Source organism: Helicoverpa zea, chromosome 18, assembly GCF_022581195.2.
Source record: "Helicoverpa zea isolate HzStark_Cry1AcR chromosome 18, ilHelZeax1.1, whole genome shotgun sequence".
In the NCBI taxonomy this organism is placed as follows: domain Eukaryota; kingdom Metazoa; phylum Arthropoda; class Insecta; order Lepidoptera; family Noctuidae; genus Helicoverpa; species Helicoverpa zea.
In genome coordinates, this window is record NC_061469.1 from 6,234,557 (window position 1) to 6,261,479 (window position 26,923).

General features: G+C 35.3%; 1 protein-coding gene across 1 annotated transcript; it reads left to right on the forward strand.

The window, feature by feature from the left end:
- The first annotated feature begins 334 nt into the window (after nt 1-334).
- LOC124638985 (uncharacterized transporter slc-17.2-like) lies at nt 335-26,694 on the forward strand. Its single transcript, XM_047176167.1, has 9 exons — nt 335-489; nt 7,509-7,635; nt 15,392-15,476; nt 16,949-17,191; nt 20,432-20,603; nt 22,149-22,294; nt 23,150-23,370; nt 23,615-23,915; nt 24,352-26,694. Exons 1-9 carry the CDS (start codon nt 465-467, stop codon nt 24,544-24,546), a joined length of 1,515 nt encoding a protein of 504 aa, XP_047032123.1. The 5' UTR covers nt 335-464; the 3' UTR covers nt 24,547-26,694.
- Nucleotides 26,695-26,923: the final 229 nt, after the last annotated feature.

The window sequence follows — 26,923 nt, forward strand, 5'->3', positions numbered from 1 at the left end:
TAAGGTTGGTTAAGTCAAATGTCAAGGATTTGTACACGACGTCATCATCACCGCTTGATGCATCTCTCATTAATCCGCATCGATAAGCATGAAGCACTTCAATGTAGTTTGTTTTAATTCCATGACACGCTTCCAAAAGGAGATAGGAAGTCCTACTATCTATCTAGATACGTATGCATTAGCAGTGAAGTATGCGCCAGCGGTTTAAAGTTACGACGTTGATGCTAATGCCCATTGACGATCGATGTTTAGAAGTGGCACGCGAGGTGAGGCCTTCGTTGAATGCAGTGTGCGGATCTAAAAGCAGGCGACGATCAACCATCGCTCGAAGGAAGGCAGTCGCAGAAAGACAAGCGTGCGCGCACCTCGCTAGTACAATTCGCAACGTCCGCGGCGCGCGTGCGTGCTTACTATTAGTGCGGCTGTTTTGTGTTCACTAGATGTTACGTGCATAATACAACAAAATGAAGTTAAATGTCAAAATATTCGGTAAGTTACTTTGTAGTGCACAAAATCATGGCTTATTAATCGAAAATTGATTGGCTCTAGCGAAGGTAGTTGTGAAACAATAAGTGTAATTATGAAGGAATAATTGCTATCAAACCATCATTTGTACTACAAATGAAAAGATAATTCATGACATCAGGATTTGGTTGGTAATTCCCATAATGCAGTTTTTAGTTTTTAGAGTACAGAGCATTGTAATTACATAAAATTGAAGTTTTTACCATGAAATAAACGCAAGCGAGAGTTCTTAAAGTCTTGCTTGTGTTAGTGAGTGACTGTCAGAGACTTATAAACTTTTTGCTTGTTTCCTTTAGATAGTTCTATGAGGTCCACGTTATTTTCGAAGAACTGAATGTAGGTTGTGCTAAGTGTCTTGTGTGCATCCTGGTACATGAGCTGTTAGGTACTTGGTTCTGGCACACCAGGAGAACCTGATGCTTCTTTTGACCTGATATTTACCTTTTCTGGTTTCTTTTATATTCCCCTGGTTCTTCAGCTTTATAATTTCATGTCGTTCCACAAATCCTCGATAAGATCAGTACTAGTCCTCCTCTTGTTTGTTATTCATATTTTGAATATTATATTTTTGTTTATACCGATATGTTTTTATCAGGGAATCCGAAATAAACAAATATTGCCATAAGCACCCAAGTCTATTGTTTATTTGAATTCAACAGATGGTTCGTCATAAAGCCTTAATAGATAAGAGGTCTTTATTTAAGTCTATTCCTATAAATAAACACCTTTATACATATCTACCTTCGTCGCGACGTCGTTAACAGCTGAGAAAACATGCCGAATATAAGCGTTTACTTCTAAGTACATATTAATTCAATACACACCTACATGCCTACGTACGTATGTTGTTAATCTATTTTCTCTGTGATGTCAAAAGGACAATCTATTAACACAATTAGGTGCCTATTTCAGTTTTACATTTTGGGAACTAGCTAACATGGCTTAAAAGATTTCAGCAACATCTGCATGCGATTGTTTGAATCCTAGCTCATAATTATAACAAAGGATAATTCTTTGTTCTAGTAGCTGTTCAAGACGTGAGGTACCTACCTTTCCAATACTTTCTTGTAAACACATTTTCTATTATTGTAAATCTATACTAATAAGTATTATAAACTTGAACAGTTTGTTTGTTTGTTTTCTTGGATGCGTTACTAAAATACGTCAACTAAGATATTTTAGCCCATTTATCATGGAAGGTTAGTTAAAGATCCCATGGGGCGTCAGTGAAACCGCTGGCGGAAAATAGCTTTAATAATTTATAACTCAATATTTTCAGTTGTATACAGTTTTGTGTGAAAACTCGTTGTTTTTCTCCATGTATTTATTGAAACAGAAAATGTAGCGTGGATAATTTGTATAATAGCGTAGTTATTGTGACGGTCACATATGAGTGGCAACCGCATAACGAAACAAACTTTGTGGTTTTCGATGAATAATGACATAATGGAATTGACTTCTTTTTGCTCAGAAATGTTAGGATGGACATTCAACTAAATAAAGAACAAAAAAAAAATATTTATTTTATCACTGTATACATATTTATTAAGTACTTACAGGTACTAATAACTAATTTAAAGAAATAATAACAAAACCTAATAAAAGTTATTGACTAATTAGATATTTCGATGGAAATGCTACAAAATCCTGAATTTCATGTGAGAAACGCCTTATGAAAAAGGTTCTTATTTCCACTTCCATTTTCAAAATAATGTCGTATCGTATTGTACGTAGGTTTGCATTCATGATTAATTAGAGACAGGTAAACAAGCAAACTCAGCAGTGTTTGTCTTCTTATTATAACCTCCTTAACGGCCATAACAACCAACCGGTCAGGCACCAACTTTATGGACAATCAGTAGATATTAATTTTATGGACAATTACCTACATTGTATTTATCACTGAGTACATACATAGTTTATAGTCACCACACTAAATAAGCAAAGTGACGACAGAAAATCGTGCTTTGATTGTTTATTTATTTCATTTTGTTTCTTTTTACTAAGTTTCCACGAAAACTCGCGAATTCAAACAATTTTCACTGACTTCCGAAAAATGTGATAGGTATAATAAATATTACGACACCTTTACATACGGTCGGTTAGCCCCATGGTAAGCTTATGTTAGGTATTAGCTTGTGTTAGGTATGGGTACTGACACAACTGAAAACGTAATGAAAATGAGTAGGTTCTCAATTGGAATGCCGAGGTGGCCATATGATATATTTTTGTAACACCAGGGTTTCTTTTACTTGTGCCAAGGATCTCCCACTTACGAAAAATATCTGAAGGAGCATGAGGCTGACGGTGGTACCAACCTATAGGTAGAATTTGTAAAAGTCATTCATGTTAGAAAAAAAAACATGCTCACTTATTTGCGGATGCTATGCGAAATCAAATTCAACATACCACTAGTCGGAAAGAGAGAGCTAAATCCAAATCAAAACGAGTTTACAAGTTTTTTTTAATGAAACAAAAAATAAGGCTCAAGAGCGAATGGAATTAATAAATGATAAATGTTTTGCGAGTCTTCATAAGATTATAATAGCTTAGTTCGCAGAAAACTTGTGTTTTTTGCTAAACACAGCATTATGCACGGGTTGCTCACTGATGCTGATGCCCTTGGCAGGGGCGATAATATGCGTGGTTCCGTCACTCCACGGTTCAGTGATTTTTCCCTAGTTCCGGACGATCGCTAAATTGTTATGTACCTATAGGAGTTGGTAGGTAACATCATTGTTATTCAACAGGTTTTGATTGACAAATTCCTAGTTTATCTCTAAAAGATATGTGCTACAGAAAAGAGATAGGTACGACAGTAGGTACCTAATATGGTTAAATCAAACAGAATATCTATGACTGATCTTATAAATATTTATGTTAATAAGAAGTTTGTCTATGTAAATGTTATTTAAGAGGAAAGTTATTCAATAATTAATTATGTACAAACATTGTAAATACAAACACATTTAAATATCAAAATCAATAATTTGCATTAATTATTCATAAACTACCTATGTAAACTTTAGTTTTGATGATTTAGAAATGAAATAACTTGAAATGTCTTGTTGGTCTAGCAGGCGCGAATCTTCCTAGGCGAGTTACGATTCCTAGTTCCGGCAAAAATTTTCGGCATTCCGGGCAACCCGATACCCCTTGGTTAGACTGGTGTCGGACTTACTGGCTTCTGACTACCCGTAACGACTGCCAAGGATGTTTAATGACAGCCGGGACCTAAAGTTTAACGTGCCATCCGAAACACAGTCAATGGTGTCTAAGATATACTTAGAAAGTACATACAAACTTAGAAAAGTTGCATTGGTACTTGCCTGACCTGGGATCGAACCCGCGCCCTCATACTTGAGAGGTTGGTCTTTTACCCACTAGGCCACCACGACTTTTTTAGGAATTGTTCATATTACCTGTAATTAATATTGTTTATTATAAGACCTCTTACAAATAAACAAGCAAATAAAGACCTCGAGTTTTGAAGAGGCCTGTGTCCTGCAGTGGGACAGTAAAAAGGCTGATGATGATGAAGTAGTAGATACACTACGCTCACTACACACACTGCATAAATATCTTATAGGTATTTATGTAGGCCATAAACCACAAGAAACTAATCAACAATAAGCACTTACTGAATGTGTTGACAATGCTTATTAGGAAATAGAAGTTTCCATTCGTATTTTCCTCATGGAAGGTGTTGGAGCCTGAACATTCATGAATTTTTAATTTCCTGCTTTACCTACTTATCTGTAGCTAAATAGTTCTGTTTCAATTTTTTTTTTGCCATTGGCACAATCTAAAAAGGCTTCCACCAAGTAGGGGCGATTTGCCCCCACTGGGCTTGGTGTCATTGACATTCGTTGGTGAGCGATATTTTTTATCGAATGAGTACCTAATACCGCTCTTATAAAATACATTAAGTGGTATGTTTATGAAGGCGACAGTGACAGTATATAATGGAGTAAAGGCCTTTAATGGAGGTTATCAGAATAAGTAGGAAATAGATTAATACTGCTTCCGCAAGTTTCACATGCTTGAGTGGTTCTTTCAGTCAGTTTCAGTCAGTTATGGTTTTAATGATTTAGTTTTCCCTACTTCATAAATTGTCCTATGCCTTTGAGCATTAATGTCGAATGTACGCGTATAGCCAATAAATTATTTTAAATTACGCTTTCAATAAACATAACAAATGACAATACTAAAAAATAATCGAATGCATATTTCAAATCGCGGCTCCGCGTTCTCCGTGACGTAAGAGATGAGGATATATGACCGGTTCTCGGAAGACGAAATTTTTGCATCTCGATGTCGCCCCGCGGCGACGTGCGAAATGAATCATAAACCTTTTGAATTTAAGTAGGCTGTACCGTTACAGTAAGCCTGTAACAAGTCACAGCGACTGTTTAATCAATTTGAAAGTTCAGTGTTCGAAATCTGTCAGTTTTGTTATTCGGAGTAGTGTTTGTTCCGCCTCCCGTTAGGTTTTGATGACGAGATCGCTATCGATGATGGGTTCCTGGTAGCCGATAAGCCCCTGACTTACTTACAAGACCTTGACCGCTTCTAGCTTATGTGTAGCGATAGGTGAAAGTAAGGGTATGTTTATTCGATTGGGTTTAAAACAGTGTAAGTAGGTTTAGAAATTGTACTCACAAGAAATGTGACCATGGCTCTAGCATCTATAAGGGTTCAAAAATTGGAAGGATTCCACTTATCCCAGAAAGCTAGAATATTATATTCTGCAAGAAAACTGTCGCAAAAGAATTCGCACTAGGCCTTCCACTTAAGTAATTTAATGTGGACGTAATAAAAGTATTCCGTGTGAGCCTAATAAAGTGTTATGGGGCAGGAACGGGATGGTCAGTCATTAGCGCGGCTGGCGCCGGCGGCTGCGGCGAGCGCGGCGCCAGCTAGCCAGGGCCTGCATTCTTGCACTTTCACCGCTACGCAGACATTCGGATTCTTCCAGAATGCAAGCCTAGCACAAGCACACCGTTACGCAAATGATTGACGCCGTCTACCAACTCATTAAAATAAGCATTTATTTGCGAGGTTAAGTAGCTCATTCAATCACAAATTGCATTACTGTTAAATTCAAAAGCTCATTTATTGGTGTCTCGGCGGTAAACGCACCATTGCAAATGCATGGCCGTACGTGGACAATTTCGTACGCTCAGTCGAAGACAGGTATCTGTGTATTTATCGGCTGCCTCGGTCATAATTTATGAGGATGTATATTTTTATACACTCATTAACAAAAAAACAACAAATATTCACAACATACATACAATATATAAGTACACGTTATATACCTAGGATGTCACCACCGCGCCTGGTACGGACTGAGGCACAGAGTGTAATGACTACGTTGCAAGCACAACAATTAGGTAAACGACGGCCTATTCATGGCAATACAATAGCACCACCAAATAACAATAGGTTTGTCATCACAATGTATTCAGAGTCACCCCGCCCTCACTCATACATTTCTACGAACCTCCTGTTATTTAAGAGCTCGTAAGCACTTATTTAACATTCAATGTTCTCCATAACACTAATCGTAAAGCCGAAGATGGTTTCATTATCTACTCAATCATGTCACATCATGTCCTGGAATTTGAGTCACCATAGAACTATTAATAGGTAATGTAATCGTAAATGGCACAATTACTTCCGATGAAGGAAGAGGTATTGATTGGATATATAAAAAGCGTGTTCGTTTCTGCTTCCCAATGAAGTGCAAGTTTTGGTCGGCGATAGAAAATTCGGAAAAATAGAGGCGGAAACTCTTTGATCAAGGATTCTATTCTGCATTGAAACTTGATTTAAATTACATAGACACATAGTTACATCATTGTAATTTATTCTGATAGGTGAAGTAGGCGTGTCCCAAGTTCCAAGATCTGAGGTCATAGAGGATCGTCTCCGAAAAAAACAAATCGATGGCCTGTAGTGTACGTGAGGTTGTTTTGTTGTCATCACGCGGCTTCAACGAGGCCACGGCCATAGAAAAACACGATCTTTTGCAAGAGATACTGATTAATTCTACCTGTTATTTGCTGAGATCTAATACGAAGTTGTTTGGAATTATAAACAATGTAGTTATTATCATTTTCGTTTTTTTTTTCTACATGAATTTCTAATTCTGCAAATCTAATTCGTGTAAAAACTACAGGTTTTGCAGATCCATGCTTGCCTTAATGATTTTATGACCACAAAAAAATAAGACGTTAATAAATTAGAGGTTACACGTTTTAGTTCTCATGGACAAGAGAACATGCTCAGACAAACGTGATAGCCAATATTCGTTTCGGGTCTTGGATTTTGTTATTTTTTATTTGTAATCAGAAATTAATTCGCCACTTGGTATTTGCCCATGTAGATGGAATAATTTCACTTGCATCATGTCAATAATTTCGGCACAAGAAACTAGTTCAAGCGCTCAATGTGTCAGAAATATTTAACTTTCGCCTCGACTTGTTTTTTGTTTACAATCACAGTATTCTAATAAGCGGGTATCTCATTATGCGCGGTGCAATGAACCGCACGTTCGTCAACGCGCGTCTGTCCGATATTGACAATGTATTGGAAAGTTTATGTTCCGCACACTTACGGGTTCTGCGAGGTCGTTCGTTCTTGTCGACAACTATTTGCCAAAGTCAAAAACTCGTGTCTATTTCCGCATTCGTCTAAGGTCGATGACGAAATGATCTCATCTCGAATTAGATTGAACGTAGCTTAGAGAATAACTAAGTTGTACTTATCAATTATGCGAGGCCGTTGTGAGAGTTTAACGTTCGACCTTATTACATCATAATTTATATGAAGTTTTGAGAATCGATAAATAAGGGGAGAGGATGAGGAAAATGCCTTTAGTTTTGTTTGTAAACACGGTTCGGCGAATAATTTCGAAATGCTTGTTTATCGTTCGTATTGATTGGGTATGCTAATCAAAAATGGGTTTTTCTTTGCAGATTTGGTCCCGGCGCGGTTCAACGTGGCGATCATGATGTTCTTCGCGTGTTGGGTCAACTACATGATGCGGGTTAACATGAGTGTAAACATTATTGCGATGGTACCTGATGACACCGCGACCACATCGTAAGTATGATTCAGCAGATGCTTTTTTGTTCTATATTCAAATCAATAAAGCTAGTTAGAAGAGAACACATAGTTACATTTGACTATTTTAACGACGTGCATGTTATTTTAGATGTTAAGTCCCAAGTTCACCGATAACATAAACGTCAGCTTTCTTAAAATGTAACAACTTTTCACTATGTAATTTTAACGTACAATTTTTATATAGTCGGTGAAAATGGCTCTAACCTCCCCACTCAGAGACATTTAATGATTACTTAAGTCACTCCTTAGTGACGGAATGTCATACAAATCCTTCACTAAGGAATGGCTTAAGTAACCATTAAATGACTCTGAGTGGGGAGGTTAATCTGTTTTCATATATTTCTTTTAACGAATAAGTCGATAGTAAACATGAATGCTGGCGTGTAGACAATGAGTTTGGAACATAGGTAATTAGTTTAACATTACTGCAGGCCTTAAACCCAATACGTTATCTACTACGTGACTTCCCGTCGTATTAACGCGCTAGTATCGTGAGCTCTGATTGTACCGGCTTGGAAAATATACTCGTGCATGTCATTGCAAATATCCATGTATGGTTATTTTTTCTATGAAATATTTTGAGACCAATTTCAGAAGAATTTTCTAGCAAATGTCACTGAAATTAAATGCAGCCCCAAAATCATCCGATATCGTCATTTTTTTATCATCGCTTTACCTAATAAAAGCAAATAAATAAAATTTCTAGTCTTTCAAAATATAAAAAAGACGAGAGAATTTAATTACACATAATATTCGATGAAAATTACCAAATACCCAGGTACCTATTAATCAAACTGTATCGTTCGTTTTATTTCGTATATTATGTACGCAATACCTGCAAGTTTACAAAGTCCTTAATTTGCTAAATTGAAATTACTTATCGCACTCTGTTGAATACTTCGACAATGTATGTCACTTAAACTGGATATTGATTAATACCATTAATAAAAAATTACCTAGATGGATGAATCAATTTGTGTAACACGGTAAAAAGGTAGATTTAAATTTGAAGTTTTGGTTTTTAGCAAACTTATTACGTAATTTAAACAACGCAGATAAGAGCCGATTAGTTTCAAGCAATTAATTCGACCAGTTTTTTTGGCAAATAATTTGAGTATGAAACGGGGAAAAACATCGTGGATGTGGGAAATAATTTTATGCAAATATACGTGATTATAGTTAGTTGCGTCGTGCTCCAAGTTATCATAAATGTTTACTTTATCAATAAATTGTACATTAAATCCTTTATTAAATGCTAAACACATTCCCTCGACTCAAAATTATTGCGAATGGATAGGAGAATTTGTCATTTGATGTTCATTTAAATTATGTAAATTTAAATTATGTACATTTAAATTATGTTAAAACTCCGTGGCAGAATCACTTTCCGTTACTAGGTAAAAATTAAGTAACCTATGTCCTTTTTCAGGCTGTGTATATGCCTCTCTTTCTCCTGCCCTGTTCCCAAATTTTACTTGGGGTCGGCGCAATATGTCATTTTCTTCCATTTTCCCCTGTCACTCGTCATAGTGACACTCACTCCCTTCCTATTCATATCATCTTTCAAGCAATCCATCCATCTTTTCTTAGGTCTTCCTCTTCCTCTCCATCCATCTACATTCATACTGTATATATGCCTACCAAACTATAAATCGGGTCTGGTTTGGCGTGCACTTGGAGAGGCCTATGTCCAGCAGTGGACTGCGATAGGCTGATGATGATGATGATGATGAAACAGTTACTATGACGTACTAGACTACTAGTAGCATTTATAATTTAAGTATATTTTAATAGTTGATGAAAATGAAAATAAAGTATGGATACTAAGATCTAAGCTTGTATCATAAAAGGCGAAGAGATTAGGATATATCTAAAAGATGAAAAGAGATAACCAAAGATATTAGAAGAAAGAAGAGATTTTTCCGAGAATGCAAATAATAATCTAGTCCTATCTAATGATAGGTAAACATATTTATCGAAGCGTCGTTGTTTATCAAACAATACGCGTAACGTAGAATGCGCAACATATTCAATAAAGACTTGAAGTGAAAATGCTTTATTTGATTTCTGTTATGATCAAACTATTTTCAGGTTTTGCGCATAACACGTTATGCGTTGTATATTTATTTATAGATAGTAAAACCATGGCTGAACCTAGCGATGCGTAAATTCTGATTTAAATGACCGCATTGTCGTGCAAACTATATCAAGTGCATCAGACTGCATCGTTAGACATGTACTTAAATCAGTTAAAAGGAATAAACTACACAACTTATTTGTGGCTGTCTCCATGTGAACAAATAATAATAAAATAGGTTACAAGTAATTTTGAAAAATAGGTTCTAACATGTGAATTTTACTGTGAAAATCTTAACCAGAAATAATAAGTTTGTAGACACGGGAAAAGCTTTCGTAATGTAAAACATTTTTCCGGTATCCAAGCATAAGCTAAAGTTATTGATTTCCGAAACTCTCAATAAAAAATAAAAACCAATATGAGAAAACTGAATCGATCATAACTTTATTTATATACTATTTAAAAAACCAACATGTTCTCTATATGTAGGTACTTATGTTACTGTTACAGCCTTTTTATCGTCCCACTGCTGGGCACAGGCCTCCTCTCACATGGAGAAGGATTGAGCATTAATCACCACGCTTGCTCAATGCGGGTTGGTGATTTCAGACTTTTTATAGTCCAGGTTTCCTCAAGATGTTTTCCTTCACCTTTTTATCAGCCATTGGTGTCTAAGTATACTTAGAAAGTACATACAAACTTAGAAAAGTTGCATTGGTACTTGCCTGACCCTGGAATCGAACCCACACCCTCATACTCGAAAGGTTGGTTCTTTACCCACTAGGCCACCACGACTCTACGTACTGTAACACTACGTACTTATGTTAGCGTAATATCAATTGTCAGCTACCAGGCACCCACGTTCACATTCTTAAGGACACTTTGCTCATAATAACATCTTTGTTTATTACTGGCCACTTTATTTGTTATATCGAAGTAGTTTCGCATAAAAAGTCAATTTTCAATGTACTACGTACAATTACGAATAATGATCATTTGCCAATTATATTGTAAATGGTTAATGCTGCTTTTAACTACATCCGTTGGGCAGGGATGAGGATTATAAAAACAGAGTCTAAATTATTGCAACCGAGTGTTAAAGAAGCCTACAATATGGTAAAAAGTTTGGATGTTATTATGAAGGTTAATTATGATCTGTGTCTAAAGGTGTAAACTAAGAAAAATGATTCAAATTCGTTAAAATATTAGTTGAGCGTTTATCGTCAGAAAAAAATATGACTGCAATCATCCTTAATTACAAATCCAAAGAGGAGTTTAGTTCTCTATTGCTTCGAATAGTATTTTATTGCCTTACTTAACCCCTCTGCTCGACAAGGTTTTGACATATGACTTTACCGTTGATTCGGCGGGATATTTTGAATCGCGACATGGAAGTCAAAAATTTGTACTAACTTTCAACACATGAATTCTAAGTCCGTAATGCCTGATCAGAAGTATTTTAACTATAACTTTAGAGCTCACTTATTTGACAACAACGTGCGAAGGTCAAATGGGGTCAGTTAATTCAGAAAAAGATAAAAATTACGGTGTTTTTAAGTCTATCGAAAAGTTAGGCCTTTCAAATTTGGTGAAAACTTACCAATAAATAATCGCATCACTTTCTCAAACACAACAAAAACGTCATATTTATAACATTTTCAATCCATTGCAACACATTTCGTGCACTTATTTATGTTCAATAACTAAAAAATCAGCACATAAAATATACAATAAAAATGAACAATTTACAAGATCAAAGTCACAGACAAGAAGTAGATTTGGAATAGAGTATTTTTTTTTTTTCAATCAGCGGTGTGCATTCGATACCTAAATCGGATATTTATTATAAATAATCGAATACCAATTTTATATATATATTTTTAATAGCAACTTATTTCAATTTTATTAATTAATTTTAAATTATAGGTTCAATTTGTTTTTGTTGTTAAGAAAAATGATATTTAAGTGTTATGAAAGTTTTTAGCATTAAATTTTTATATGTATTATTTATTTTGGTGTTGCGTCATTCGTAATAATTTTTAACTTTAATTGAATTTTTATTACCTATTACGGAATTTTAATTTATTCTTATATTATTTCTCAACAATTCTAAGATTTTTGTTTCGGCGGAGGGTAAGCCTGGCGTTCTGAAATATAATGCAATTTGTACCTACCAAAGTCATGTACTTATTTGATGATGAGAAACAATAATAATAATTGATTGATTTTAAAGTCACCAAATATTTTTAACCGAATCCCAAAAAAGGAGGTGGTTCTCAATTTGGATGCTTGTTTTTGGTCGAAAGGGGTCCCCATATTTGTTATTAGGTCCAGGATCTGATGATGGAAACCTTGAGAAATCGAGGGCAACTCTCGAAAATTGTAAGCATAGATAAGGTTATAACTTGACACTCAGATGTATGTCTGATAACACTATGAAACAGTAAAGGTTTAGAGCTGACCTGATGATGGAGACGAGAGAAGTTCGGTTGTCGAGTTCCCTCGACCTTCTCTGGTCTCCATCATCAGGTCAGCTCCAAACCTTCACTGTTGCAGAGGCCTCGTAAATACGAATAATATAAGCCCAAACACGAGAAAGTTTATATTCAGTTGTCGAGTTCCCTCGACCTTCACTGGTCTCCATCATCGGGTCAGCTCAAAACCTTCACTGTTGAATAGTGCTACCAGGCAAACACCTGAGTGATAAGATTTCACCCTATGTATTTCTGCAACTTTCGAAAGTCGCCCTCAATTTCTCAAGGTTTCCATCGTCAGATCCTGACCTGATGATAATGGGACCACCTCGGAAGTATACGCTATCAAACAAAAAAAGAATCATCAAAATCGATAAATAAATGGCTGAGTAATCGCGTAACAAACATACAAAAAAAAAACGGTCGAATTGAGAACCTCCGCTTTTTGGGAAGTCGGTTAAAAATAAGTCGGCGGCGGCCATCTTTCCATCTTGGACCAACTTTCGATGAACAGCGAGTAGCACTTCCGACTACCTATTTTCCCTTTCAAACAATAAAATCGTCATAAAATTTTGCGATAACTACACCTAACTACAGCTCTCGTCAAATAGGTTTGCCGCTCAGTTAAAAAGTTGGAAGTAACGAATCGCCATTAAGTTTGGCAGGTCTACAGGAATTCTGCACATAAAACACCCGAAGAAATAAATAAGTCTTCATTTGCCGTCTTCAGAAACCCTAAAAACCGAAGATTTTTTTTATTCCGGCTACAACGTATTTTCTACCACTGATTTTCTAGCTTTTTTTTTTCAAAATAAATTAAGTCATTTTACTTTTCCTAATTTATTTTCAGATTATGATAAGTATACAAAAGTGCAATTTAGTAATATTATAATATCAAATAATATAAAATTATTAAATCGATTCTTTATTTTAACGAATCGGATCATTCGATGCAAAACTTCTATCACCGTCGCCATCTTGTCTATGCGTCTTCAAATTTAAAAAAACAACTAATGTAAACAAACATGGCGAGTTCGATCAGAATTCGCGGTAATTACGATTGGATTTTAAAAAGGTATATTTCTAACGGGATGCTAAATATGAAAGGTTTGAATGCGTAAAAATAATTTAAATTTATTTAATTATTTTATTTAGTACTCACAAATGCGGTTTGATTGGAAAGAAAATAAATATGAGCGTAAACAATTAGGAAAATGTATGACTGATTCGCAGACCCCGATTGGGGTCTAAACCGAGCTTACGGTGACATTGATGTTCAGACCCCGATTGGGGTCCGCTACGGATTTGACGGTTAAAAAAAATACGAAATAACCAGACTATTTTTTAAAACCTCCTCTAACGTATGACTCATAGCTGTTAGACCTTGATAAAAAATTAAATGTGCATATAAAAATGTGCGTCAAACACGTGAGGTTGAATGTTTGGTATCCAACGCTTCAAATCGCATCGGTTAGATACGCGTGCACGAACACGTGCTTTTCATTCTCACGGCACTCTTACAGCCACTCCCCATATTAAATCTATCCGCTGTTTTGATTACTAGAGATAGGAATTTCACGTTACTTGTATGGGGCTACTGTCAAAAGTCTATCTCTTGTAACCAAAACAGATTGAATATTGAAAACGGCCGTTAGTCGTCTTAACTCAGTGATACTTTCATTTCGAAAGAATTGACGATGTTTATAACCTTTATGACATGTAAACAAGTCAGCGTTAAGTTTTCTATCGACGTAATCACGTGAGTCTTGTTAACTTGTAATAATTGTGTTAGGAATTAATTTGACTTGGAAGTAGTAGATAGGTACCTAAGTATAATTAATCTTTACTAAAGTGTATTTAGCGGTTGAGTTCTGTAGGCTTCTTGGATAAGTTTGGTTTCTTCTCCAAATATATGATGATCATGATGAAGTTTAAAGCTTGCCTCAATTCTGTGGGGAGAGAGCAATATTTATTTTATAAATTAGACTATAACTTAATATCAAAATATAGTTTCAATGTAAAACATTTCATAAAAGGTTCCGTTAATATGTTTACAGGTCGACGTGAAACAAATTGATACAGTTCACGGTACATTTCAGTAATTCTCCTTTCATTTACACATTGCCAAGTGCACGTGCAATTACTTATGCGATAATGCTTGTTTACGTAAATTATGCAAGTGTTTATAATGCTGCTGTTTTCATATTTATTAACAGGTGAAATTCGTGGAATAATTAAGACGACACTGCAGACTAAACGGTCGGCCCGATGATGATTGAAAAAAAATATTCTGGAAAGAAAATCTTGATTCAAAGTTTTCAGTTGGTGTTATACCTGCTCAGTACCTCGTCAATTTTTCACTTTGTTTCTACCTTTTCAGTAACTTAGCTGAGATTTTTCATGCAGGCGGGTTCTTTTTAGATAATATTTGGTTTTAGAGTAAGTCTTAGGAACTATGCATCATTGATATATACTTTGTTAATGTGTATTCGTGGTATTTACATTGTCTGTCTGCAAAAAGACGTAGCCTTAACGACGTCACAAAGATGTTCGTGTGAAATAACAATTAATCGCGAAATGGATACAGACAAGAAGAAAAAATGTGTGCAAACATTGAGTGTTAAAAGTGGCCTACATATAATGTTTGTTTTAATCGATATTTTGTATTTGGGAGACATTATCTTCAGTGTCTTATTCCAATATTTTGCATATTTATATTTGCATCATGCGGCGGTTTTTCTGTCTACAAATGACTTTTTATGAAGCCTGCAAAATAACATAAGCGATTCTTATCATTCTCCCCACAAATTATTAAGTAGGTCTTTAATTGTATGTAAATTGAATAAATTGATGATTTGCCTTTCCATTGAAAATGTCGAGTAAACAATTTTGAAAAGAAACATAATTATGATTATTTTCCAGTCAATAAATCTAACTTTGAAAACCTTCCTAAACTCGCCTAGAAGGCAAAGCGCAGTACATTTTGAGCATACACGATTTACTCGGAAAACCTAGAGGGTGAAGTAATTTGTGCCACCAAGTTCCATCTATCAACTAGAATTGCACATACCAGCTAAATATTAGTACTCGGAACACGTTCTTATAATCAGATAGGTACATCGTTTAGTAAGACTGATTTATGTAGGCACCAACTCAACAGTGATTTCATTATAATTCACAGGGTGAAAAGCGAGTGCGAGGCCATAGTGACAAACGATACATCCTTATACAATAGTACCGTGGTCATGAAGAAAGAACTGCGACAGGTAATACTTTTAACTGTTCCTAATATTAGCTATTCCGATCCAATAGCCTACGAGTCAATACCCTCCATATGCCTACGAGTGAACAGCGTATTGCATTTTGAACGCAACAATTATATGAACAGGGTTGATTTTTGTTTACCCTGATAAATATTTCAGAGATCATTGGCATTCAGGAATTACTTGTTTATAATGATTTATGAATTTATTAGTTTTTGGGCTAACCAGAATCAATACTAACAAAACTATTTCTAAGAATAAATGTAGTAACGAATAATACATGAAAAAAAACTAGTTTCAATAGGTAACTTATTTTGGTAATGTTTCAAGCCTTTTCATCCAACTATTGAGAACATGTAACGTATTATTCATTTTATATTCAGTTACAGGTAGGTACCTATAGCTACTTTGTATACATTTTTATCTTTGTAATACTTTGCAATTTTCCGGGCCGTAGCTAATTGCGCAGCTGTGTTCTGAAAACTTTCGTTACTCGTTAAGTATTGTTTGATTATTGTTCGTCAATTTCTTCGTATTAGAGTACAGTATAAATATTAATAATTGGGTGATGTAATTATTACTTTCTTTAAGGTTATAAAACTGAAACGCTATTTCCCTATTGTTACTCAAACGCATTTTATTTACTGTTTAAACACAATGATATGAGTTTTTATTGCCGCTCATAAGCACTTTAAATAAGACAGCAGCAAGGCAAACAATAATAAAAGGCTTAACTGTGCGATAAGTAAAATAATTTCGCACTCGCAAACTTTTCACGACAAAAATAAATACCACGTTATGCTGAACGGCGATTTGTTAAATAATAACATTGCGTGAACGGAAACGTTACATTCAGTACCTACTATTTGAACTGACCTACACAATGGCAGTTTTGACATGGTAGTTTCCAGAACACCGATCTTAGTACCAGCCACTGCCAACTTAATTCATTTACTCTCGAAATACCTAACAAATTCTCGAACCTTTAATATCGATTGAAGGACTTTTAGTTACCTACGTATTAGGCACGCTGACTCAAGTAGGTACATTAAGTTATATTGAAGTATTCTAATCCGAATTTATGTACACAAGAAATCTGCTTGATTTTAGAGGCTGTAGTGCTTGTAAATTAAATTTCAAGAAAAAAATATCAATTGATGTGTGCTCTATTCTCATGAGCCATGGATAAATTTATATTCACGTTATTATTTATACCTAAGTAGATACTGTTCTGCGCGGAGGAAATTATACTTACCGCATCAGGATAAAACGTAGTCTATGTCCTTTCTGGGGCTCTGGACCTACCTATGTACCTACCAAATATTCAATCGGTAAAGACATATAGTTCCTTTCCCAATTTTTATTTAAGTTGTATATCATTTTAAGTTAATACATTGTATTTTTTATAGATTATTTATTTTAAATTAGGTCTCATAATTTTTCAATAACGCTAACTATAATTTCCTTTCCAACAGCCAGATGGCATAGTCACCTTCTCATGGACAGCACAACAACAAGCCTACGTGCTCTCAGGATATTTCTGGGGGTACTCCATCTCGTGCCTGGTCGGAGGAACCGCAGCCGAGTTCTGGGGCCCGAGGAAGTTGGTGTTCGTGACGATGCTGCTGAGTGCCATCCTGACGATATTAAGTCCTCAGGCAGCAAGGTTGCATTATATGGTACTCGTCGCCGTACGATTTGTTAGTGGACTTGCAGCGGTAAGATTTCTTATTTATTTATTTAATAATAGTGTAAATTATACGCCGAAACTTTTCTTCCGAATTGATCTGTCTGTTAGTGAGAAACCGTTTTATAATACAAATAATAATTTCGTAAAATTATTAAGTTAAAATTTTAACTTTTTAAAATTAATGTAAATATTTTAATAAACGTCTATAGATGACTTTTTAATTTACGGTAAACACGCAGTCTTCGCGCAGAGTGTGGGTTTTAATGCGCTTTTAGTAATTTTAATAGAAAATAGGATACCTAGAAGAGTTTAGAAGTTTTCGCTATTTTCAAAGTAATCAATATTATGAAAGCTATAGTTTATAGGGTATTCAATGAAAACTCAGGTAGGTAATTATAATAACCATCATCATTGATGGAGCAGGAAAAACAACAATAAACTTTTCCCTGTTTGCGTTATGATTCAGCAGACAACTTCTGTTTATTCTAAGTATTTATATACTTTCTCCAATATCTGTTCTCTAAGTTTTCTTACTTTTTGCTGCTTTAGTGCTGATATAGAAAGTTCAATGAACCTGAAATACATTGTAAATTAATTTCTCTTAAAATTGACTTACATTAAGGACCTAAATATTTACACATGACCTTTATAAACATATAATTAAAATATTTAATCAAGGAGTCCTAAGTAATTTCAGTTCTAAAATAAAAATTACCTATCCGCCGTTTTTACCGAACGTAATAATTACCTTCTAGTAATTTTTGATAATGTCTGATTACACAATTACAAATAATATACCTACATATTCGAGTATACCTACAATTTATCTCGGATTGTACGCGATTTTGTAAGACACTGTTTAACCTTAATTGCAGATAATTCTGGTATTAATTATCATAATAGCATTTGCAATGAGTAATTAATTATAAGTTATTTTTACAGTTTTAAAAGGTTTAGATGTAACTCGGATATTTTAGTTTTTACGTCTATTTATAAACTTCCTTAGATATTATAAATAATTGTGCATTTCCTATCGTTTATGTATTCGTAAAAAAAGACTTGATTAAGTATATACTGTGGTTTAGTATCATATCCCATTGGTGCTTATGATATGCTGTGTATATTAGTCTACATGTTTTTATTCGCTTATATATTCTCAGAATCAATACTCTTCTACACGAGCATATATTTAAAGACACTCTATTACTTGAAATATGTCAAGTCTTCAAACTTTGACACGTACCTATGGGGGTTATTTTCCTTTATCAGTGCGACACACAATGTATTTTTTTTCAATTTGCTAGAATAGATAGAGCACATAACTGTGTTAGTCAACATGTTTTGCTAGAAAATATTACGAATTCCATGAATTAAATCACTAATTCCATATTTATCTATTCATAGTAAAGCAATGAACATGTTGGTTTTAATTACCTACCCATGTACTGATTTTTTTAACCAAAAGTCTGGATTTGAAATCGTAAGGGTCCGTTCAGACAGACCGGCTCGGAGAGCCGTTCGGAGTCGATTCCGGTCTGTTTGCTGTCTGTGTGATGAACCGTCTCCGAGCCGGTCGGCCCTAAATCCACCTTGAGCAAGCGTGGTGTTTAACGCTCATTCCTTCTCTGTATGAAAATAGGCCTGTGCCCTGCAGTAGGTGATGAAAATTAATCGAAATGCTTGTGAATTTGACAGAATACCTGTGCTTTATAAAATTCTTGTCCAGTCCAAATGACGAACGATCAATGGATTGTCGTATTTTTTGTGCCAAAAACAATTTTGAACAACAATGGCCACATAATATTGTGATTATTCAATGTTGTAGAGACACGCTAATAAAGATGACTCCAGATTTCCCACGGCCATTATTTTATTATGGAGGTGTCAATGCTATTTATATAAACCAATGTTAGTGAACCTGTTCGTGAATAACAAACCACCAGCTCCAACAGAATACTTCTAGAAAAACATTATTCAGTTATTTTAAGTGACGGAGGATTTTCGCATATTTTATGTTCTTGCTGGTGTTGAATCGTTTATGACGAGACAAGAACATTTTTTTGCGATAATGTCTGTTAAGCAATAAATAATAGATACCGTATTTATGTATGTACCGTGTACTTAGAACTTTGCGGAATGTTTTCTTGCCGTTTATGGAAATAATAGAATTGACTGTTGTACAATTGTGATCCTTATTTCCAACGCATAGGATAGGCTGAGCGAAGACTCGTGAATATGTAACAGTTATTAAATTATAACGATGAAGTTATGAACTATTCCTGCGTCACAATTATCATCAATGACATTTACTCTGTGCTTTTGCTGTTTTCTCAGAAGTTTTATATATTGCAGTTCACCCCTCGCGTAGGTACTGCAGAGTAACTTATACAACACCTGTACAACACCTATTGCATTTAATTATCTCTCGTTTGCTTCAACAAAGATCTTCCAAAAATAGAGGAGGTTCTCAATCCGACTGTGTATGTTTTTTGGCCAAATACGGATTACTTATTTTTAAGTATATTTGCAAGTGTGGGTGTACCATTCACTGTGATTTCTTTATCCTATAATTGGGAACGCACACTTGACCTAAACTATATAATGACATAACTTATGTACCTACCTAATTGTGTTGACTCCTGTTGGCAATCTTAATAAATAAATCCATGTGTATTGGTGATCATATTTGATACGTATACAGACATAGTAAACTGATACAAGTGGCCCTCATAACGGCCTTGTGTAAATCAATACCATCACTTTCTTGCACGTTGGTATGTTAATTTCGCAACGTATCTTAAGTTGGCCATACATAGTATACAATAATTAATTAATAACGTTGACTGTATAAATAAGGTGTTTTATTCACGTGAAGTGTAGGCAAAACAAATATATCCGTTAAGGCCTTTGATGATAAATGATAAAAACAATTGTTTGCTATCAAAAATGGGAATCTAAAATTCTCATATGTATAGTTTACATACACGTGGCATGTATTATGAATGATAAAGACCTGAGATAAAATGGTAAGATAATTCAAAGAATTGGATGTTCATTCAGAACAAATGATAAAAAAAACCCAATTCATATAGGTAGTAGTTGGTCTTTATCTTAATAAATTCTTGCTGTCAAGATCATACCTATACATGGACCACCGAATGTACAAAAATACTAACATATAAGATGAGGACTAGATAAGCGATTAAGATTTAAAACACAAAAATTGTACACTATAAAAAATCCTGATTAAAAATATAATTTGTTTCAGGGATTCCTGTTTCCAGCGCTGCACGCGTTAGTTGCCCACTGGGCTCCCCCCGCGGAGAAGGGCAAATTCGTGAGCGCGCTGTTAGGCGGAGCTATCGGCACAGTGGTCACTTGGTCCCTAACTGGACCCTTAATTGAAAACTTCGGATGGGATTACGCATTTTATGTACCTGGTAAGCGGTTTTACGATCTCCAAGCACAGTTCTTTAAAATTTCCAATTAAGTTGAGAGATAAAATTTAATGCAGACAAATCCGCAATTTGCCTTTCTTTAATGTGATCTTTTATCTTAAACAATTTGATTTCAACTGTTACGCCACATCATTTAATTATTCATATCCTCAACTACAGCGTCTCTAAAGGTTAATCATTATTTGAGTGGCAATTTGGTTCAATAGTAATTCTTTCTTAATTTACTCAAACTTAATTTTTTCTAGTAATATTAGCCCTTAGTACCTAATTGAAAAGCTGTCTTGGCCTTGAATAGATTAATCACATCCTATAACGCCCACATTTTCTTAACAGCAAGACCACAATGACATTTAATATATGTATGTGGTCTTAAACCGGTACATTGCTTAGTAAGCAGGTTTATAATAAAGAATTAGCAATGCCTGGCGCGTGGGTTAAAAAGCATGCATGTAGGGACTTGTGTATGTGTGTATAATCACACTCATTTCTTTCGTGGGGTGAGCGAACTCTGAGTAACCGTAGGTATAAGGAGTGCGTCAATATCAAGATATATTGGTGTATCCTCTTTTACCTGATCGAGGATATCGATATAAGTACATCGATTCACTTCGGGATTTCCCAATTCGAAATACGTAATTTCAATAGCAGTTTTCATCATTTTTTTTTTGTTGGATTTAAGAACCTGTACAAAATCGTGGTCCCTTAATTATTTAAAACGATATAAACATACAATTCTTATTAACCAAAATTGGGTTTCTGTAACTTGATGAGATTACAGGCGCCCGATTCTCCTAAGTTAATAATGTCAAAATTGAATAGACATTGAATCGCAATATGATCGCAAGAAAGAGAGTTTTAACCATATCGGGCATTCTGCTACTAATATAAGACCAATCGTCGCTTAAGTAAAATTAGGAGAATCGGGTCCCAGTTCATTGTATAAAGAACAAAAAAGTTAACAGTTGTATACTCCACCTCCGTTGTCTAGTAATCGTCATTTTCTTGTTATAGTCATGAACTATCAAATATTTAACTGAAATTACCTGAAAACTTCTAGAACTCTGGTATAGAGTTAGTTCAGATAATGTCAGTGTTACAAAATTGGCTTTCTTGTTAGCTGGCTCTATTTAAATTCCGCGGCGGTGGGTGCTGATTTCTACATAGTTAATTGAGCCGTGACGGGCCTGTAGATGTCTTTCAAATAGTTATTGCTCTCAGAATTAGTTTAAGTAAGTGTTTATTACTTAAGAAAATTATAATAAAAACTTGATTTATTTGGCAATGGAGAAAAGTGACTGAAATCACAGTTTACTTCTTCTCCTGCAGCGCCAATAAATACATGGAATAGAAGTCATTCTGAATGAATTAAGAACATAACTGTTTATGCATGATCTTACCTTTTTAGTTTTCTTATTATTCCTTAGTGGCCCTTTCTCATACATAAACCCAGAAAGTACGCTAGACATATTGTAAAATTGACGCAGTGAGTGCATTCAACCTTATATTTTAAATATATTATTATTCCAGGGGCGATTGCGTTAGCATGGTGTATGCTATGGTGGTTCCTGGTGTACGATTCTCCGGTCCAGCATCCACGCATTTCAGATAACGAGAAGAAATATATCCTCGAGGCCATTGGCGACAAAGTTCATCAGAGCACTAAAGAATCCAAGGTACGTAACGTTTATGTAGAAAATTAATGTTTAGCAAAGAAAAAGTAATTGTTGTTTACGTAAGTCGTCAAGGCTAAGTTAACATTAGCTCGAGTGTTCTGTCGAAGAGACCTGAACAGCTACCTGGTTATTCTGACCTTTATGTTGACAAACGAGAAGTTTATAATGCACGCTCTAAATAAGTAAAATAGGTTTCATAAGATACATATTGTGTTAATCCCTTATATCCCAAATGGAAGTTTGAGGGATAATAAAAACAAAATATAATGCAAGACGACAGCCAGAAATTATATCAATACTCGTTTTGATTATTACTAATACTTATTTATGGCACACAGTTTATGACTTATGTTAAGGATCGACCTCAACTTAAAATTCGTGTTATTTTGTAATGGCCTGTTTCTGAAATCGTGATGTTTTTTTTTTATATTTTGGCAAAGGACCGTCACGTTTTATTACGAGGTCTTTAAGATCTTAAATCATAATAATACCTAAAGTTGTTCATATCATTATTCTTAGTACTGACCTACAAATGGGGCTTGAGCAATTAGTCTTGCAGGTACCTATATAATCGTACGTTGTTTCTGCCAAAGTGTCAAGTTTTGTATAAATCACTGACAGTAAAAGAAGAGCCTAACTTAACCTTATATTTATTTATATGTTTGAAGTAGGTACTTCTTTATGCTTTTTTTACTAGATGATTAATTAAATGTTTTGATGTTGCCCGTTTCTGCTTATTATTTTAAAGGAAACGATGATCCAATGTCGATTTGTCAAAAGCTTTTTTACCAAACAAAACAGCATCATCAAAAGAGGTTTGAATACAATACAAAAAAGGATTTCTTTTTATTTCAGATCGTGCCTCCTTTCAAGAAGATTTTGACATCATTCCCATTCTTGGCTATGGTGATACTCCACTACGGTAGCAATTGGGGCTTGTACTTCGTGATGACGGCGGCTCCTAAGTTCGTGTCGAGCGCTCTCGGGTTTAACCTGACGTCTACCGGCACCCTCTCCTCGCTGCCATACCTCGCTAGAATGATATTCTCACTCATATTTGGAGCCATCGGTGACAGGTACGGAACCGGATTTTATTTAAATTAATAGACGAACGGGTCTTCGTTGAACTTTCGGTGATAATACTTTTAAAAAGTTAATGTTGTGGCTTTTTGCCGGTGTTGTATAGGTCAACATAACACAAGGATTGAAAGCCATGATTGATTTGTTTTCCAGAGAAGCTTGTTTTTCACAATGAGTCTGAACTTGAATAGCATTTTTATTGAAACCGATGTGTAACTAACTAATCCTATTCTATTACAGAATCGTGAAACAGAACATAGTATCGACAACATTTATGAGGAAATTCTTCTGCCTATTCTCTCACGTGGTACCAGGGCTGCTCCTCATAGCTCTAGGCTACACTGGCTGCGCACCCATCCTCTCAGTGGCCTTGATAACGTTCTCCATGGGGTCTAATGGCGCGGCTACACTGACGAACTTGGTGAACCATCAGGATCTGGCGCCAAATTTCGCGGGCACGTTGTATGGTATTGCCAATGGAATCGGCAATACTGCAGGCTTTGTCACTCCTTTGGTGACTGCGCACTTCACTAAGAATGGAGTAAGTAGCTTATGTAAACTTAGTCTAAGTTTAAAAAATACAAACAACCTAATTAAAATCATGTTATGACTGATGCACTTACCTATCTTTTTAAAACATCATGGTTCTGTCGTTTTGGAACACAAGCGGGTGTTGACTATTCATGAAAGCGCTGTATGGAATAAACATTGTAATTTGTGTCATGTAAAAGAATTCGTGGTTAATCTTTGGACTTTGAAAGATGATACGACCGTGAGTTTATTTCGTAATTTCTTCTCAGACGCAGGTATCACTGAGGAAATGTCGACACCAACGTGCTTACAAATATATTGACGTGAAAAGGAAATAGTTAATCTCAATTTCATGGTCATCACGTTAGTTGTGTAAAACTGTACACATATAAGCACTTACGTCAAAAACTTTTTGATTGACTCTAATTTTATTTTCCCAATTTCAGAACGGATTCGCTGAATGGCGGCCGGTGTTCATAACGGGTGCTTCTTTATACATTGCGTCTGCCGGGTACTTCATACTCTTCGGGACGGGAGACACGCAGGAATGGAACTACGTGGTCCCAGTCGAGGAAGAAGAGAAAAACGATAGAGAAACCAACTCCACGGATACCACCGTCACGATCGCGCCCAAAACATAAATAATCAAGTACCTACACAATTTGGTACAATATTGCAACAGCGATGCGTAAATGAGTCTGCTGAATAGGTATTTTTAATTAATAAGTAGTTTTAAGATTAGGTTTCGCCATATTTTTAATGTCTGGGTTTAAAAGATATTAGTTATAGTATAGTATAGTATAGTATTAGTACATAAGTTCTGCTACTTTTTATACGTGACTTCTTATACGTTTTGTTTGTCTTTGGTGTATGATATCTAACTTAAACTTGTGGTTTAAGTTATTTAAGTATTAGAGTACGCTCACAGTGCAAACGAAACAGTCGGCCGACAATGGGCTCGACGGTTGGAAAAAAATATATGAATTTAATAAAAGATTTTAATCTGATATCGGTCGAATATCTGATCGTTGTTGCGTGCGTATTAACATTCATTTGCATACTGATTTATGAGCCGATCAAACTATCGGCCGACTAAAAAGTGTGTAGTGTGGAGATACTCAAAGTGATAGGTAAATGACCAGATACATAAGATAAAATACCTATAGTTTTTTGTACGTGAGCAAGTTCAAAAATAGTTCCTAAGCTGGATTTTTGTAGCAGTTTCAAAATTGGATCATTCTATTTAACCGTGTCTCAATTTTATGTGATAGTCATTTAGACCAGTACAAATATAAATAAACTTCTTCCCGTAGGTACCTGGATAAAGTATAGTCCGGTTACTTGCGGATAGTGCAGCTCCCCAAGAGTGAAAGAATTTTTCAAATCGTTTCAGTACTTTCGGAGCTCTGCCTCACTAGGACGCCATGGCGACGTCGCCAGCGGCACAGGTCTGGCTACTTCTGGCATCCAAATGTCGCCAAGTCGAGTGGCCATGGCGTCTCGACAGTCAATTGTTTACATCGTCGCTGAAGAAATTGCACGCTGTCTGGCGACCACACTGGCGACTGAGTGAGGGAGGTGCACTTTACCGGGTACAATATAGTGGCAACCGTGGCATCGTCGCCAAGCTGCCAGAGTAGCCAGAAGCCACGTAGGGATCTGTAGCTCGTGGCCACGCCTCCAATTTGGCGACGTTGCCAAGTGAGTTAGGTTCCATACATTTCAATACTAACTGCTTGGATACGTAGCCGGCGACGTCGCCATTGGCGTCCTAATGAGGCAGGGCTCTTAGGGTACAAACAAAAAAATGCTTCTTTATCATATTAGTATAGATAGTTTGCAACCTGCAATATGATATGTACTTCTTCCTCCTGCCATGTACCCAATTTTATTTGGAATCGGCGCAATATGTCATCCTCTGTATGATATGATATTTATATGATATGTTCTTAACTGTTGATATTGTACTATTGCTAGACCCGGACTAAAACATAAACGAAGTTAGCAGTTTTTTATACTTCTTCTTGTAAGATCAATTTAGGCCAGATCAAGTGTTTCTCGGATAACCTTTTTCTTGAAAACTGTATATTCTAAAATATAAGAATTCCCGTAAAGATCTCGCATTTATCTCTGTAGGGAGAGCATTGAATTAAAATTCGCAATACAGTAGAAGTTTGTCTCAAACTAATCGCTTACAGATTAGCACCTTTTTACGAAATATGTGCTTGAATCCTTTCGTCCACAAGCAACGCAAATCTTTAACATCTGCCAATGATCGTTGTCGCTTGTAGATCAAAATAGTAAGGTATTTAAGATTTTTATAGCGTTGTGTGTTGTAGGCCTGAAGTCACTCGATGAATATAAGACGACATAGCGCCTCGTCCTCTTTATTAGGTACCTCAAGATAAAATAAGGACGTTTCATATTTAAAAGCGGAATTTTTCTTGGAGTAAAAAGACCACGGTTTGAACTGGCAAAAAGTCTGTAAAATGTACTACATGATAATGACCATAACAAGATGAAATATGTAGGTATAGGAAGAAAATAACTTATTACTTTATCCGCATCACCTCTTCACAGAATGCTTTCTCGTATTATTAATATAATTTGTAAATAGCCAAATTATAAATATTAAATAATGAATTAATGTAATTTTTATTAATACGTGTATACGTTTTTAGTTTACTTGCATTATTTAGGTTTTGTTTTATTCGTGACTGTGATGATGATAATAAGAATGATTTATGAGAATTGCGTAAAATAAATTAAATTATTCCTCTATCATAAAATAATATTTTATTTAATCTACATTGATCACATCCTGTACCTGACCTCTTATCTTGAAATTAACTATTTTGTATAGTCCAGTAAAATTACCAGAAGCAAGAACATCGAAATGATCGGAAAGTACACACCTTTATTTTGTCATTCTACTTTTACTTTCAATCGAAAGTCTCGTAAGACCTCGTGCTCCAGCTCTAATAATGATTTAATACTTATTTGTTATACAAGACTTCA